Source organism: Microchirus variegatus (assembly GCF_963457635.1).
Source record: "Microchirus variegatus genome assembly, chromosome: 10".
Lineage (NCBI taxonomy): Eukaryota > Metazoa > Chordata > Actinopteri > Pleuronectiformes > Soleidae > Microchirus > Microchirus variegatus.
Genome location: NC_139811.1, coordinates 10,601,777 through 10,620,859, shown reverse-complemented (window position 1 = coordinate 10,620,859; position 19,083 = coordinate 10,601,777). Strand labels below are relative to the sequence as shown.

The 19,083-nt window shown below is 39.8% G+C and overlaps 1 protein-coding gene across 1 annotated transcript in view; it reads left to right on the top strand.

The window, feature by feature from the left end:
- Positions 1 to 5,473, top strand: part of LOC310933376 (protein kinase C beta type-like) — a gene marked incomplete at both ends in the record, with an annotated part of 80,907 nt that extends 75,434 nt beyond the window's left edge. The window contains 2 exons of the mRNA XM_083896852.1: positions 1,485 to 1,625; positions 5,297 to 5,473. Of these exons, the coding sequence (XP_083752978.1) occupies positions 1,485 to 1,625; positions 5,297 to 5,473 (318 nt within the window). The remainder of the gene's footprint in view (positions 1 to 1,484; positions 1,626 to 5,296) is intronic.
- Between the last annotated feature and the right edge of the window lie 13,610 nt (positions 5,474 to 19,083).

Genomic DNA, 19,083 nt, shown 5'->3' with positions numbered 1-19,083 from the left:
TCGAGGGAGAGTCATCTAACGTGATAGATGGGTAGAATGGATGGATGGGTTAGAAGGAAAGGGACTAAAAAAAAAACGTCGGAGGTGAAGAAGTAATAATAGCAGTGACGATGTGTATTTATAAAGTGAGGTAAATGAAAGGCAGAATCATGGGTGGGAACACTGAGGGGGGGAAAGAGACGGGAATGAATGAGATGAAAATTTAATGATTCCAGAGGGGTGAGTTGGGCCATTGCAGCAGCAGCGGCTGTAACGGCTGACTGATGACTCCTGTGCACACGCCAAACAAAGTGAGGATGAGGCAAACATCTTTATCAGTCCACCAAAGGGGTACAGTCAAAAATACAGCAAAGGTATCAGGGTCCAGGAGCATGTACTCGAGGGGTAATCAAGCAGGAAGTGAAATCATCTGAAATGAGAAGGAACATTGGTTACCAAAATAAAACAGGAAATGAACAAAAAACACGATCTTACGTACAGATGTTGCAGTGGCAGCAGCAGATTCATCCTGTCCTGTCTGATGTAATAATTAAAGACATTAGGTCGGCGATCAGATGAGAAAAGCTATATTGTGCTTTGTACAGCAAATACTGATGTCACCTTGTTTTTTGTTTTTTTTGTTTTTTAATGTAGGGATGGAGCGATACCACTTTTTTTGTGTCAGATAGCGATATCACAAACTCGAATATCTACCGATACTGATATTAGTCCGATACAGTCATTTATGAACTAGGAATTTATGTTAGCGAAAACATAGTTTGTCACCATTTTCTGCATATATATGTATATTTGCTGTATGTATATATATAGTATGTATACATGTATGTATGTATATATATATGTATATGTGTGTATATGTATGTATATGTATATATACACACATGCATATGTATGCACTTATATGTATGTATATATGTGCATATATATATATATATGTGCATATATATGTATGTATCTATGTGCATATATATATATATGTATATGTGCATATATATATGTATGTATCTATGTGCATATATATATATATATATGTATGTATATATGTGCATATATGTATATATATATGTTTAGATATATAGATATATGCTGTATATGTATATATATGTGTATATGTGTGTAATTAAAGTGCTGACAAAATGAAATATGTAAACACATAATATCATATACTATCAGTCAAAATGGGTCAAAGGTCACAAATGCTTGAACTTTCTTGCTCACTCAGGGACCTAAATTAGAATATATAAAATCTATAAATGAATAAGCATGACTTACGTATGAAGTGGTCATTTTCAGTATCACATCTGCCACATTCTGCATGTTCTCCTTTGTTTAACAGAAAGTACCTAAAATTATTCAGTTTTTAACTGAAAAAAGAACAGTTGTCAGCTACATCAAAACACACACAACTGATTCTAAACTGATGGCCAATCGGTGCACATTGAGGCAGGAAAGTGATTGTGATCTGGTGTCCTGTGCTTGTCCAGCTGATGACGAAACACCCAGCGAAGCGTCTGGGCTGTGGTCCAGAGGGGGAGCGAGACATCAGGGAGCACAGCTTCTTCCGCTACATGGACTGGGAGAAACTGGAGAACAAGGAGGTTCAGCCACCGTTCAAACCCAGAGCCGTAAGTTTGACCGCACCTGACCTGACCTGACCCTTTAGTCGCTGCAGCTGAGAGCGGGAGTTTGATTTCCCTCTGTGGTTAAAAACGTGTGGTGAAGATGTCGCTGCCTCGTGGGTCGCGATCGAAGCGATTCCACTCTCTTCTTTCGTCCGTAACTCTTCTACTTTGGCTCCTGTCTCTGTTACCGCCGTCATCTCTTCTCTTTCTCTGTGACGCCTCTGTCCCGTCTTCATCGGTGCACGCAGGTAAGTCGGGAAGTGATGGTGATGAATGAGTGGTGGAGGAAAAGAAGCGGGAGTGGCCTAACACATTTTGTGTGTTTTTATTTTGCTGTCAAAGGGAATTTAATCATAATTTAAGTCCATAAATATGCACAGTCACACATCCTGTGGCCAAACTGCTGCTTTTAAGAGTGTGTAAGCTGTTTCATGCTTCAGTCTTGGTCTGTGTGTGTGTGTGTGTGTGTGTGTGTGTGTGTGTGTGTGTGTGTGTGTGTGTGTGTGTGTGTGTGTGTGTGTGTGTGTTTGAGGTCACGTTTGAGGTCAAACCTGGCTGAGTTTCAACTCTGTGAAGGTTTTTCTTTTCCTTCTGCAGAGTCCGCTTTGACTACCAACACATGTCGTCTGATCTCTTGTTATCTTTCTCACCTTCTGCATCCGTTTGATCTCATCTTCTTGTCTTCCACCTCTCTGCTCTGTCACTTGCGATTATTCTCTCATTTCTTCCCCTCTTTCCTCCCTTTGAGGGGAGGAGGAGAAGTAACCAGTTAGATCCTTTTTTTGGAAGCTCCACCATTGTTGTGTGTGTGGTTTTTTTTAACCCTGCATGAAAGTTTTGGGGGTTTGAAGGTTGCTCTTTGAATGATTTCAGACTTATTTGTGATGTTCTCTTTCTGACTAAAGAACTCCCTTTCTTCACATTTTGTTTTATGAAGAATGCTTGAGGATTTCTAAATTGATTTTGGAGCGTCAGGCTCACTTTTATCAGTCTCCACATTGTTTGTAATCATGATCTGTTTGTGGTTTCTAATGCTGTGAAAACCCTCGAAGAGTCTGCATGACTGACTGACTGACCAACGAACAGACTGACTGTTATATTCATACATTCATTTATAAAAATGGTCTTACATCCTATCATCTCTTCAGAGTCTTCACCCTCTTCTTATCTCATCAGACTCTCTTGTCAGTCTATTCATCCATGATCTACCTGGATCAAATCTATCTGTTCACATCTGTCCGTCCATCCACACGTTTTTACATGTCCTCTCTGTGTTCACACGGCGTGCTCCTGTTTGTTTATGTTGATTTGCATGCCGTCTCAAATGGAACCTGACTGGAGTGCACTACTGCAAACACAGTTATCACAGTACGATTAAAGAAAGAAAAAAAAACAGCACTGAAATATGTCACCCTGTGCTTAAGCACAATGATTCTGGGATAAATATCTCTAATTATGTAACTTTTATGTCAATTTTTAGTTCAGTTTTAACTGTTATGCTATATATTTGAACCTTTTAACACCTTACCCTGAAAGTGTCTGCCTTTTGTTTGCTTAATTTAACCATAAAAGGACCAGAGAATGTCCTGTAACCAATATCTGGCAGTTATTTGCAACGTACTGCATGTTAAAATACAGTTTCAACAATTTAAAATGAAGAAAAAATCCAAAAAGGGTTTATTAGAAAAAAGCCGTCTTTTCTCCGATAGCACAAACCGTCGAGTAACTACGGTGATGCTAAGTGCGCTTGTGCAAATGTGTCGTCAGAGATACGCTCGGGGTTGAAAATCAAGATGAAGAAAATGAGAAACCAACAAAATTATACTGAATAGCAATTAAACAGAAGCATTTTCTGTTAGCTTAAGTTAGCCTAAAAGTTTGATTTCTCTGTGATTGATTGTCGGAGCATAATCCCTGATCCCTAATCTCTTATTCTGAGTATGAATGCTTTTCGGATCAGATGACTCACTCTTGGCCAAATTGGTGAATCCCGAAATGACAACTTTAACTTGGTGTCACTCATTTCATTTCCCTTTTTGGTACAATTGTACCCATCTGGTCCCCAAACAAATTCAAGTAAATGGCGGATTTACCCTGGCGGATTTCTCATTTCACATATTCCCCCTCAAACTCTAAACAGTCGGCTTCAACTTCCAGAGATTTAATGAGTTTGTATAGTTTTCCTCTGGGGGAAGTTGTCATAGGACATTGAATCCTTGTTGTGTTAATTAAAGCTCAGCTCAGTGATGTAGATGAGGAGGGGAAAAAGAGGAAATAGGATGGTTTAATGTTCCAATGAGGAAGACTGTCAGGGAAATATCATGATCTTATTAGTTAATAAATGAGATGGACACGGGGGACATGGATGTCTCTGGGGGATACAAGCACTATCTGGCATCCCAGTGGTCAGAGACAGGAAATAAAGTGGCTTTTATTTTCTAAATTGCTTCTTCTTAATCGTAAAGTCCTCACATTTTACACAGTTTTAATCAATAGTGGCCTTGGTCTTGTATTACTGTTACATGAGCATTGTAAATTGGAAAAAAACACAAAATGTTTTCAAAATTACAAAAATTAAATTTGAATATTAGCTTCACCAGAGATTCAGTCAATGCCTGTTAAAGGTGCCATATGTAAGAATGTGTCCAAAAACGGTTACTACATTCAAATTCAAAATACAGAGGTTTCGTTTTCTGACGTAACTGGCAACCCGTGGTTGCTCGGCAGCTGAGACTCTACTGACTGCAATGATTGGTAGACGGCGGTAGGTGGCGCCACATGCCAAAACATGATTTCAAAACATAAACATGATTTGCAGTCTGCAAAAAATATTTAGTTTTAATGCAAATATTTTGTCTGTACTGTTGTTGTTGGTGAGTTCAGTTTGTTATATGAACATTATTCCTGAGTCTCTGTGACATATTAGGAGGATTTTATGGCCAGTTGCTTTAGATTTATTACATAATGCACCTTTAACCTTTAAATTGATGATGTCCTCAAATGTTTCGCATTTAAAAACAACTTGTTCTGATTTAAAAAAAACAAAAAAAACAATAAAAAATAAACTTTTGTTTTCACATTTTGATTCAAAAACAAGTAACTGTTCAGCCCTCTTCCAAACATCTTGACAGTAAAGAAAGCGTTGATATTTAAAAAGCTTATATCACATCACAGTGAGTCTCCTCAGCTGCGGCATATAATTAACCCACAATTATTCCGCTATCATCATCGTCGCCGTCGTCCCGTGGCTCTGAGCCTTTTCTTGTCAAACTACTTAGAAATTCACTCAAAACACTAAGAGGAAATGCCAGTGAGAGGCATATTTTTTTTTTACTAATCTGCTGTAGTGCACACCGGCCACAGGACATTTGAGACCTCAATAGTCTTGTACTTTTTTTTTAAAGATGGAGTTGAATATGTTTCAAATATTTTGAAAAGCGTGCTCGATTTTATCATCTCCACGGAGATGTGAATCACGCACACCTCAAGTACCGCCACTGATATTTGAAACCATGTTCAAGTTGTGTCATCTCACCCCACCATTGCCCCTTCTTTTGTTTTCCCTCCCCTGACCCCTTCCCACTCCACCGTCCATTCCTCTCCATCCCCTTCCTTCCCTTCCCCCCCCCCCCTCCACCCCCCTTCACTCCATCCCTCCCCACCCTCCTTAACAGTGTGGACGGGACGCCGAGAACTTTGACCGTTTTTTCACTCGCCACCCGCCGGTGCTGACGCCTCCCGATGAGGAAGTGATTCAGAACCTGGACCAGGATGAATTCCAGGGATTCTCCTTTATCAACCCAGAGTTCCCGGGAGTTGATGCAACCCCCACTGCAGCCGAGCAGGCTTGATATCAGCTCCTGCACTGACACGTAGACACACACATACAGAGGATACACACACACACACACACAAACACACACACAAATAAATACTTGAAATGACCTAGAAGTAATGCTGGGCGCATTAACAACGTCTACGTTAACGCACACGGCGCGTTTCCATGACGACTGACCGCAAAAAACAGCGCGTGACGTCATGTTTACGTGACTCCGGATTGTTGAAACGAGTCTCTAAAGTAACGCTAAACTTTAAAAACAGAGGCACACATACACAGTACACGGGTACGCTGGTTATTTGTAGCGCTGCTCTTTTCGTTTAGTAAACAGATCGCTCCAGTTCGCCTGTAGGCGCGCTAACGGCGCTAAAAGGAGCTAATGCAGCTAACGGATCTAACTGGTAAACGTTGCCTGGACTCGGGTGTCGCGGGCACGTGAAACATGACGTCGCGCGTGTCTTTTTCCGGCCAGTCGCCATGGAAACGCGTCATTGCGCTAACGTGCGTTAACCTTGTGCCCAGCACTACCCAGAAGTTACTTACACAGGCTTTAACCTTTCAACTTTAACACAAGCATTCGTTGCTCACACTGTCGCAGCCTAGGTTCTACCGAGTGTCTAAAATGGCATTAACCTAATCTAGACTTTTGTAGAATTTGAGATTAACTCAGTTGTGAAGTTAAATCATCTCAGCAAAGAGACTGGAGTCCAGAGATTATTAAAAAATACAACAAAATGAGCATGTGCTGAAGTTACAATACAAAGATTTGGTAACACTTTAGATTAGGGAACACATATTTCACTATTAACTAGGTGCTTACTAACATGCATATAAGTAGCATACTTGCCCTTTATTAGTAAATATTAAGCACGTATAAAAATCTTAATTCACGTCCTAATAGAGGTAGAATAAGGTTATGTAGAATAAGGTGTTAGTACATGCTTAATGATTACTAATAAAGGGCTAGTATGCGACTTATATATGTTAGTAAGCACCTAGTTAATGGTGAATATGTGTTCCCTAATCTAAAGTGTTATCAAAGATTTTATACAAATGCATATGAAAATGAGTCTACATATCATTTGAAGGTAAACAATGAGCTTAAGGTTGTTTACAGTGTGAACAAATTTTCAAAATTGTCATATTAAAAGAACAAAACTTTGGCTAAAAATAACCCTTTTCTGCTTCAAAATGAGCAGTAAAACATCTTAAAAAACAGAAAATGAACCAGCGACGACTCCTCCAGCACACACACACGATACACAAATGCATCATTTTCACATTGTGAAAGAGTTTCTTTCCATCCTTTTCTCGGCTGCTTTTGAATCGAGCCTGTTGTTTTGGTGTAATAATAATAATAATAATGATAATGATGATAATAATAATAACAATAATGATCATGTCTGTATGTTTATCCTTCTCTTAGCTAAAACTGGAATGCTTGGCAGACTGTGCATGAGTTTCTATATCAGTATATCAGTAAGACTTTGTCTCCCAACCACATTTTTAGCAGCATATCTGAGCACCAGGCTCTTTTTCATGTTGTTTTTTTGGAATGAGTATTTCTTATCAGTCAGATTTGTGCCACCGAAGTCAAATACAAACACAAAATATGAGATGTTTTTTGCGTGTGTATTTGTGTCATAATGGTAAAATGCTGTTGGGAAATGCAGTCTTTATATCGGCTTTGAGTCAGTCACATAGTTAGAAAATAGCTCTTCTTACTCTGATTTTCTCTATCTAGTATTTAAGCAATGAGAGAGAGAAACTAGCCGTTAGTTTCTTTGTGTTTTACAGAACCATGATTCCAATACCTGGACATTTTGTTTACTCTGTGTCGTGTGTGTGTGTGTGTGTGTGTGTGTGTCCGCGCGCATCTTTGTACTTTCTCCATTTATGTTTACTTTAGTTTGTGTGATGAATGTCAGCAGCCCCCACCTTGTATCTATAGCAGTGTTGGTACGATCCACTTTACTCTCACCTTCCTGCTGCTCCATACGTAGTGGAAGTGAGGAAAAGGACAGAAAAACAGACGCACAAGAGATTATGATAAAAGTGTTGGGTTGGAATTGAAATGGCAACGTTTTGGAGCAAAAATTAGCCAGTACAATACATACTCTGATCAGAGGGTGATGGTACAATATATTGAGATAAGGGACGCTTTAAACAAGAAGGAGATGAGTCAACGACACCAAACCACATGATATATTGCAAAATATTAGTATTTTAAAGGGACACGTGAGTAAAAGTACAAGTATGTTACCAGAAAATGACTTTTGTAGAAGTTGAAGTCACTTTTTATAATCTTACTTAAGTAAAAGTCTTCAAGTATATGATATTTACTGTACTTAAAAGTAATTTTGCAAGTTGTCTTTCAACTGGAAGGCTGTGAGTTCAATTCCTAGCTCTGCTAGTCTATTATGTGTCCTTGAGCAAGATACTTAACCCCATGTTGCAGTGTGTGAATGAGTGAATGTCATAAAGCAGCTCATCAAGACTAGAAAATAACCAGCTCTTCTTCTTCTTCTGATTTTATTTGGTAGTAACGAGTGACAAAGTAACATAGGTAGAGGAAATAAGTGGAGTAGTGGAGTAAAAGTTGATAGAAAATTTAAGAACAAAATACAGATATGTGAATTTTTAAGTGCAGTAACAGTATTTGTACTATGTTATATTACAACACTGCCCCCTAGTAACATCTAATCTTCTGTGTTTAAATCAGACTTGATGCAGTGCTACAAGTTGCTTTCAACGTGCAATTTTAATACCGGAGCATCCAAAACTTCAGGCCTGTGTTTAAATCAAAATGCCACCAACTTTAAAGCTCTAAACCATTATTTTTTTCATCATGAGGCAAAAGAGTGGAGGCCCAGCTCACTGTGATGATGCTTTCTCTTCAGTAGCCTTCAGCATGCGCAATAAGAATTCCCTCCTCCCTACAGCAGCAGCAGCAGCAGAACATGTGGACACAGGTTAACGCTGGGCTTCTGCTGACGCAAGATAATGTTTATGTGTTGTCTATTTTGTTTCTTTAGCAATAATCTTACAGACGGAATGGAAGTATACTGGTACAGGACCAACTTTAGGAGGTTAGGACTCAGGTTAGATGCCTAAGTAGTTGACAATTAAAAGTCTATATGAGGTTTTGAAGGTTATTAGGTGTAATCATCTCAGGCCAGAGAGAGAAGGGAATCACATGAGTGCAGCTGAAATAAATAGTATTGAAGTACTAAATACCCTTTTGTCATATCACAGTCTTCTTTATCACAAAGGGACAACAGGGCAGAGGAAACTTTCTTTCCCGGTCAGTCATATGAGTCAACTTTGCTTATTTTGATGGTGAAGTATAGGATTTAAAGTTCTTCATGCGTCCATTTGGTTCTGAGGAGCCCAAACATTCCAGTCAGTTCAGATAGTTTTTTGTTTTAATTGAATAAAAGCATGCATGTAGTTCTTATCATACGTTGCAGACTTAACTTTCGTTCTCAGGACGTTATTATTATTATTATTTTGCTGCTGCTCCGTTCGCCTTCTCATTACTGATAACGCACTATGCTGCATTCAGTGTAGCTGGTAAAGGACCTTTTTGGTGTATTTTGGTCAGGTCTAATTATCCTCTGCTCAGAGTGCTGACTTCTTTCTTTCTGAGATCAGATTGTTCAGTTGATCTAATCTCCTTGGGATAAAACGTCCATCATTTTAGGCTCGTTTTAGCACAGATGAGACATCACAAAAAGAGTTATAACTGATGTAAAATAAAAAAATATGTATAGTGGCGTACCTTTAGCATTTAAAATGGCTTCTACAATCCCAATCCAAAACGTTTTAGATTGTGGTTGCCAAAGTTTGTGAACCACAGAAGGAGCTGCACTTACACTCAACATTAACAAACGTAACTGTCCAACCATCTGTTTCAGTTTTATAAAGGGATTTTTTATGTGCTTTATGCCTTTTTGATCATGCTTATGGCATGAATTTTGCCATGTTTTTATGTGATGGTGTTATTTCCAGCTCAGCTCCTACAGTCAGGCTAAAATACACTGTGTGCAAACAAGTGTTACACTGATGCCGTTAAGTCCAAAAAATGTCCCATTGAAAACCATTCAAACAGAACATTTGGATCTCGCTTCCATTAAAGCATCATATTTTTATTATATTATATCTGGGTATCAATCTGGGAGTTTGCCTTGGAGTAGATTATTTTTAATCCTCTCCACCAGATGGTGTCATTTTTGTCCATATTCGGCAAATGGAGAAAAAAAAACATGCTATTTCTACTCCCTCTCATTGACATAATCCCAGACTGTAATAATTATAATTATAAGTAAATAATTCGGTAACACTTTAGGTTAGGGAACACATATTCACCATTAACTAGGTGCTTACTAACGTAAGTCGCATACTAACTTTAGTAGTAAATATGAAGCGCGTATTTACACCTTATGTAGGATGGTGGTATCTAAAAACATGGTCGAATCAGGACAACATTTGGAATTTGAAGGTTTAAAATCTTTAAAAAAAAAAAAGTACTAGTATAGTAATAGTAAAAAGTATAGTATTGCATATCAATAAAATAGGTCTGATCTCGGGAAAAAAAGCCAGCTCAATGAAAGTAGAATATATTAATGCATAATATTTTTATAGCTTGCTTTTTAAATTGCAATTTTTGTGCTTAACGGTATGAGTGTGAGTATTTGGCATTGCAAAAAATTGAAATAAATAAATAAATCAGTGCTGCTGCTCATCATTGACATATCCCAGTCTGTAATCATCATACAAAACACAAAAAAACATGACAAAAACCTGGCATTCAAAGATATGAATTAATATTTCACATCAATAGTCAACTCAAACTGTAGAATATAATAATGTACAATATGTTTTTCTACCTTACTAAGTACTTTTTATGTGCTTACGGTACGGAGTGTGAGTATTTGAAACGGCACACAATTATATTAATTTAAGAAGTCAGTCTTGCTGCTGATCATAAGTACAAGTACAATATATAAGAATAAGTGGTATGAGTGTGACTAATATCAGCCCATATGATTCATTTTCATGTGTCAGCAATAGTCGGGACATTAAAACAGAAGTGGAAACTGATCACAAGAGGAGGCTGTACGTCATTATGTAATAATATATAATGACGTAAATTATATAATATATAATTACGTAAAGCAATATGTCAAATATCCATCAATGTGTCATTTATTTTACAGGTTAGGGTTAGGATCATTTATTTTCTTTCTTTCTGAAAACTCCATCCAGCTTTAATTACTGACAATAACTCGACTGCCGCAGTTACAGTCGTCCATGTTTTCCCAGAGCTAGATATAGAAGAAACTGTTGATATTTCCACTCAGAGATAAATGATGGAACACGTCGTAAAAAAACAACAACATCAGGATAAGGTTGGTCCTGTCTTTTATCTCTCGTCTTTAAACTGTAAACCGTTCAGCGTCGATTTAGCAGCTTCTTTTTTTTCCCCCACATTCCATAAACGTAACTGACATGAAGCTCGTTGCTTCTCCATCATTTGTGTTGTCTGTGTTTATTACAAAGTCCCTGTATGATAACGGTAATAATATACACATACATGTATCCGATGAACCTATAAAGTGTGTGTGTGAAATGTTCATATATATATATATATATATATATATATATTTATATATATATATATGTACAAATAATTGTACACCATCAGTATTGTAAAGGACAAGAGGAATAGAGGTCTTACTCCAGGATTTGTGCTTTTGCTTCGATGATTCCTTCGTGCTGAAGGAGATGCAAAAAAGAAATCTGCATGAGAAATGTCTTTTTTTTTGTTGTTGTTTGTTTTGTTTTTAATTTTTTTTATTAATTCGGATTTATATACACGTTATTATTATCAACATGATAGGGTGATACGTGCTCTCTGTGTCGGCTTTAAAAAGTGTGAGCTACGCTTCTGCACTATGTGTTAAAATAAAATATATGTAATGGAGAACAAAAACAGATATGCCATCAATTATTTTTTGTTACATGGAAAACACGGCTTAGATTTACAAAAAAAAATGATTGTTGTTGCTGTTTTTATATGTGCTAAAGGTTATTTTCTCTTTATTTTTATTTTAATCGATTCTCACACACTGTTGCTGGTTGTAAAGGTGAAGGAGAATAAGGAAGGGATAGTGAGGGGAAGGTGCCGAGGAGAGAGAAGAGGAAGAGGGAGGTTTGAGTGATGGAGAGTGACAGTCGGGTAGATGTCTGATCAAAATGGGAGAGAGAGGAAGGAAAACCGATGAAAGAGAAAAAGGAAAGCAGTCCAACAATGCAGAGGAGGGGTGAGCGATAGTAAGGAGGGAGGAGGGAAAACGAGGAAGCGAGGCGAGGCTCTGTGAAGCAAGGCAGGCGGCTACGACAGCCTGTGCATATTTCATGGCTGCCACTTATCATAAGAGCCTTTCCCTGATGGGGGAGCGCAGGTCTGAAGACTTCCAAGGAAATAACATGCAGAACACGGCCTACATACACACAGCCCTGCTGAGCCGCTCGGCTGCTTCACACACACACACACACACACACACACACACACACACACACACACACACACACACACACACACACACACACACACACACACACACACACACACACACATACACACACTGCCTCTAAAGCTGCTCACAATCAACTGTAGCTGAGCTGACGCTGCTGCTGCTGCTGCTCTGACTACCTGTATGTTCACTTTTACTGCATTTGTGCACCATTCAATACTCCTGATACACAAATATGGACATAAGCTGTGTTCAGTTGTTCTAAATTATGGCGGAGTTACTTGCATGTTAAAGTTTTATACATCAAGGATTGTGACAGTATGAGCGTGATAAGAAATGCTCATATACGCTCTTAGAAATAAAAGTGCTAAGTAGAACCATATAAGGTTCTTCTGCTTGTCCTCATAGGACAGGGGTGTCAAAGGCAAATGACCTGGGGGCCAATGAGCGTCGTCTAGTGTGGTCAATAGGGGGCCGGCCTAGAGAACAAAAAGTGGGAGAAAAAAACAAAACAAAAAAAAAACTTTACAATGTGTCTAGCTCATTTACATAGGGTGCAAATTGCCAAAATGGGCGCCAAAATTCAAAAAGGCCGACTTCCTGTTGAGTTGAGGCCATGGTCTCACCCTAAGTTTTGGGAAATTTGGTGGAACTCAATCTGTGCCGCAGTTACAGGACACTTCCTGTATCGTGGCGAATAGTTGCAATTTGCCAAAACGGCAAGGGTTTGCTAACATTGCTAGCAAAAAAATATTATATCATATTCTGTCACCTCACTGGCGGTTAAACTGTGTTTAAAAGACGGTGAGGTTGTGAGCCATGTTTTCATTATAACATGATAGTAAAAGGGGGGGGCCTCATGTCATCGATTGGGGGCCACATTTGGCCCGCCAGTTTGACACCTGTGTCACAGGAGAGCCCTTTTTGGCTCCAGGTAGAACCTTTTGGAGGGTTCCACCAAGAGCCCTTTTAAAACCCTTTATTCAGGAAAGGGGTTTTAAAGGGTTCTCTGGATCAAAATGGTTCTTACTGGAACCATTAGTGTTACCAAGAACCCTTGACAAACCCTTTCTTCGGGAAAGGGTTTTTCAGAAATAAATGGTTCCAGGTAGAACCTCAGCCCTTGTAAAAGAACCCTTATTTCTATGAGTGTATCATCTAGTTTGCTGCATGGATGAAAAAAATAAAATAAAATAGAGGCGCTAGAGACTGTCCAGCACTTATATGTTTTGTTATGTCATAAACCTCATAAATCTGCCAGTCGTGCAGTGATGATTCTGTAATTATCCAGTGAGTTTTTAGCGAAGAGAGGATTAACAATCATCGAGATAAAATCTTGCTTCAGAGAACAAAAAAAACAAAAATACAATACTTAGAGAAATACATTTTTGTAAGGAGTTTGTGTTTGGCACAAAGCCGTCCAGTGTGGAAGAATCTCTCCGATCTAAACAAGGACTGTCGGGAAAACTCGGGTTAACTTTCGCTGCAAAACCCAAAATGCATGTTTTTGCCTGCTGTATAGAAAGATATCTTGGCAGCCTTCCCTAAAGCAAGGCCCTTGACTTTTATTATTCTAGGTCTAAAATAACTGTTTTATACTACTGTTATTTTAAAGCAATTTTACAAACATACTTATGGGTAGTATATTCATTATCTGTCAATAAACTCTCCCTATAATGTGACACGGGACCTGTCATAAAATGATTTTGTCTATATAAACTGAATCTATTGCCTCATTTTTTGATAACGGTGTCATCTTATTTTTTTATCTAGATGCTGCACTTTTATACTCACAAATGCATCTTTTGTTAGTTGTGTTTAAGACTTTGTTTCAGATAATTAGACAAGAAAATGACTCCCGGTCCAGACCTTTCTGTGTGGTGTTTGCATGCGTGTGTGTTTTCTCCAGGTTCTTAAGTCTTAAAGCACACAGAGGTTAATTGAACGCTCTAAATTGCTCATACGTGTGAGTTTGTGTTCTATCTCCCTGTGATGGATTGGTGTTACCCCCACCATTCGCCCTGTGTCGGGCGAGGATTGGCACCAGCGACCCTCATGTGGAGGACAAAGCGGTAGACGATGAATGAATGAATGAATTTACTAATAGTGTTATCGATCCGTGAGCTGCAGCTCTGTCCAAAACGAGAGAAAACAATCCACCTGAAAGCTGAAGCTGCCCCCACACACCAAGCAGAAATGTAGAGGGACAACGGCCGCGCTGTGTTTCTGTCTCTGTTCTTTAAAGAAACCGTAAAATAATTAGTCAAATGTTCCCAACCTTGTTTTACTTTGTTTCTTTTTTGTTTATAAAGTCATGTTTGCAGTTAAAGCAAAAGAGTAGATCTGAAAAAAATCTAAGAAGAGGAGGATGCACTTTGACAAACGGCATCTGATGCATCCTCTCAGAGTCTTTGTGTTCCGTGTATCACAACAAAGAACTTTGGCTGCACTTTGTTCTGCTATGTTTTCCATGACAGGCTCACTGTGTTCTGAGAATTCTGAGTTTAAAGTCAGAACTCAAATATTTTTGTTTAGTGCTGGGCACTAGGTTGAACGCACAACGCGTTTCCATGACGACTGACCGGAAAAAGACGTGACGTCGTGTTTCTCGTGCCCGCGACACCGGAGTCCAGGCACCGTTTACCAGTTAGCTCTGTTAGCTGCATTAGCTCCTTTTAGCGCCGTTAGCGCGCCTACAGTCGAACTGGAGCGGTCTGTTTATTAAAGGAAAAGAGCAGCGCTACAAATAATCAGCTGTACCTGTGTACTGCGTATGTGTGCCTCTGTTTTTAAAGTTTAGCGTTACTTTAGAGACTCATTTTAACAATCCGGAGTCACGTAAACACGACGTCGCGCCGTTAACCGCTGTTAACGCGCCCCGCTCTCACTTTTTTCCTGTGTGGCCCTAATCCTCTTCCGTACTTGTGTTCCTTTATACTTTCGATCTTTGTTTTATGTTGCATTGGGTTCACTGATGACGTATAGGTGACGGCGAGATTGCACAGTTTTTACCGCTATACAAATGTACAAATACTTCTGGTTTTTTTTTATGGTATTTCACAATATTGTTTTATTTTCGCAAAATTTTGGGCCAGTGAGTTTCAATATGCTGTTTTGTCAGAAATGTCATTGTAATCGCGGGGTCTTTCGATTTGGACGCAGCACTCGGTCATGCAAATTTCGACTACTTTAAGATTATTTGTGAACTATTTCACACCCTAAATGTGCAGTGTTGATGCACTTCACAGTAATTATTGGCAAATTAGCAGCTAAACTGGGTAAAAAAAAAAAAAACATCCAGACTCAATACTTTCAGGGGGATAGAAAATAAGCAAATGGGCCCAAATCATCCTGACCTTTTAAACATTCACTGAAGTTACTGACCTCTGCTTTCACCTCCAACTTGTAGCTGCTTGATATTTCATTCACTTCCTTTTTTTTTGTCACTCTAAACTCTACCCTGACATTGTAGTTGTAGCTGTATTTTCTGCAACTTTCACCGGCAATTCAGCAAACTCCTGTGTCACGGCAAGTTTCTCCACCGCGCATAAGCCGTGCAAAGTTTGTACTGGAGTTGATGTAATAGCACAGTGTGTACACAGTAAGCTGCAGCAGCGCCGGAGTGTGTGATAATTAATTCCAAATGTTGCGGCCCCTCAAATTAAAGCCAGTGGCTTCAGCACAAAGCAGCCCGGGCTTATCAGTCCAAAACAGGTCAGCGTTTGATACCGCCTTTCATTCACCCTCCTCTCCTCATCACCTCCCCTTTCCCTCTGTGCCTCCCACTCTCTCCGCATCCTCGGCTCACATCGGGCTCGTCTCCCGCTAATCCTCTCGTTACTGAAAAGAGATGGGGCGAGAGAGAGAGAGAGGGGGGGTGGGGGGGGGTGGATGAGACTAAATTAAAGACTCAGAGTCATGTTTCTCTATTAAAACCACTGCCTCTGGAACACAGCGATGTGAAAAATAATTGTGTGTTTGCCCCCCGATGCTACTGTAAATTCGCAGCTTCTGGTTTATACCGAGGGCCACTGATATTTATCTCACTCTCTGTGTCCTTTACTGCATCTCTTCCTCTTTTCTTGCCCCCCCCCCTCTCCTCCTCCCCCCTTTTTCCATATCTCCATTTCTCTGCCTCACAGCATTAACTGCAATTGAAGCGTGCTGAGATGGAACACATTAGGAGGCAGTCTGCACGGCTGGCAGCTGTGTGTACACATGTGTGTGTCTGACCTTAAATGTGCATTTTCGGTAATTAAGTGCATTAAGTATTTTGTCAGTGGGGTTATTTACTTACTGTGACGGTACGTCAATTACATGTATGGAACGTCACAGAATATTCGATATTGCATTAATATCGACTCGCTATCTCTGGCTCCTTCCACGGTAGCAAGACTCTTGGGCGTCATGATCGATGACCCGTCGACCTTTACAGATCATGTTGCCTCGGTCATGTCGCTTTGCGATGTGTTCAATATAGATCTGCAACTAACGATTATTTTCATCGTCGATTAATCGTTTGGTCCATAAAATGTCAGTAAATGTTTAAAGCTCCCCATAGAGTGGTCCTATCGCACATATATGTGAGTGATGGAGGTCAACTTACATACATTAAAGGGATGGTTCGGAATTTTGGACATAAGACCTATTTTTCAACTCAGCCGGCGTGATGGAGACGTTTTCAAGAGATTTCAGTCAGTTCTTCTAGTTCCCGAGTTCGCTGGTGTTATGGCTAGCGCAAGTCAATGGTACCTGCTAGCATGGCATTAGAAACACTCATACCGACTCCGCTGCTGCTGAGAAAGTAGTCCCCCAAAAATCCATGCAATGCGAGGTTAGTTTTGTTTCGAATATTATTCTATCAACACATATGTACATCGATAGTCTGCCGTTACAATTGATTTGCCTCGGGTGCACTGTGGAGTCCGTGTGAGTGTTTCTAATGCCATGCTAACGTGTACCATTGACTTGCGCTAGCCATAGCACCAGCGAACTTGGGAACTAGAAAAACTGAATTAAATTTCTTGAAAACGTCTCCAGACGTCTCCATCACACCGGCTGAGTTAGAAGATAGGTCTTATGTCCAAAATTCCGAACTATCCCTTTAACTTGTTTTATGGTCAAAAACCTCCTAGTTGCTCTAAATGAGCTGATACAAATCTCTCCTCATCTCGCTCTCATCAGCCGCGCTGTTTCAGACAGAAATGTCACCCCCAGAAGACAGACTGTGTTGTGATTGGCCAGCCAACGACAGCTTTCCCAACTGTCTTGTGATTGGCCAATACCTGGAAGTGACGTAATCAGAACACCAGCTCTCAGAAGTGCAGCTCCCCCCTTTGGAACGGTGGATGCACTGGGGAGCATGATATATTTTGGTTTCATGTCAATTTGGTCCCTACTTTCACATTCGGTTTTTATAGCTTTACAATAACCCTTGAATAAAAAGAGGCCCTGGTTCTTACACACTGGACCTTTCATGAAGCATTGGTTGCACCACAGGAGTCAATAGTGACTACCTGTAATATTTAAAGAGAATTACATTGCTTTCACGAGAGTGGGAGTAGCAGCCGGGAGGGAAGCACTCCAGTGGATAACATGCCCAGAACATGAGGTGGATCTGGGCCAGCTGTGGCATGTGTGTGTACCTGTGGATGCAGAGAGCTCCTGGGAGAGTTGGCAGAAGGTAGGAGATGCGACAATTTTTTTTTTGTTTGTTTCCTGTGATCTTCAAAGCTCTCCTGTCCCTCGCTGTCTCTCTCGTAGGTGTTTCTGTCTCCCTCCGCCTCCTGCTTGCTCATGAATAAGAATTCTTGTGATGTACGCACGCTCGAAATCGGCTCTCTGCAAAGAGAAGTGTCAGAGCGACACTTTGTTATTATTCCTCTCTTCTTTACCTCTGTCCCACCCTCTGCGTGCTGTGGCTTGAACTATCGGTGTTTTCCAGATGTTCATGGTGTTAAAGTGACTTTGTGAATGTGTTTGGCAAATCTCTGGCTTTCCCATGATGTCTTTTTAATATGAAATATTTATGGTTGTTGATCTTTCTGAGATTAACCTGCGTGTGGATCGTGCTGTGGCTCATGCTTCTTTAGTGACGTCTGTCTGTCTGTGATTTGTAAAGCCCAAGCACTGACTGATGCAAAGACACTAATGTATCTGCTCTGATGATTTGATTAGATTTTTCATCATCATTATCTTTTTCTCTCACTTTTGGAAAAAAATATTTTATTTTTTTTGCAGGAATTATAGTGATACAATTTGTGTTCCCACTAGCCACACAGCAGGCTTCTAACAGCTGCCATCCTTACCTTCTTTTGATTTGTTTGTGGGTTACCGCTGCAACCAAAAGGGTCCTTCTACAAGGGCTGAGGTTCTACCTGGAACCATTTGCTTCTGAAAAACCCTTTCCCCCGAAGAAAGGGTTTTTCAAGGTTTCTTGGTCACACTAACGGTTCCAGTCAGAACCATTTTGATCTAGATCACCCTTTAAGGGTTCTTGGTGGAACCCTCCAAAAGGCTTCGTTTACGTGAACATTTCAGGATGTGGTTTACATTTGCTGTACTTTTACAAAACTAATGATTAGTGGCCACACAACAGCCACTGCGGTTGCTCCACACCCCGTCATGCATGGTAGATGCGAGGGCCTGAGTAAGATCTTAATTTCATCTCCGTTTTTTGGCAAAAGACTGTATTTTACATTTATCTTGTTTTTCTGTTTGAAATAATAACGGGAGAGAAGTGTTATTATGTGTTATTAAAAGTGTTCTTACTGTATTAAAGTGCGCAATTTATATTTTATAAATATAGAAATTGACCAATGTAATGTAACATATACATTAGAAACCATGTAGTTGAGCCAACAGGTGACATTTCAGACTTTAAATTCGAACGTCCATATGTGTAACTGTCTCAATTAAATTTTCATTCATGTTTTTCTTCATATTTATATATCTTAAAGCATCGCCAATGTAAAGTAGAAGCTGTTTGCGTTCGTGTGTGTGAATCACTACCTTTGACCACGTCTAATTTGCGCCCTCCCCCCCCCCCACTCGCCAACATACTTTCGTCCATCTTAAACACCCC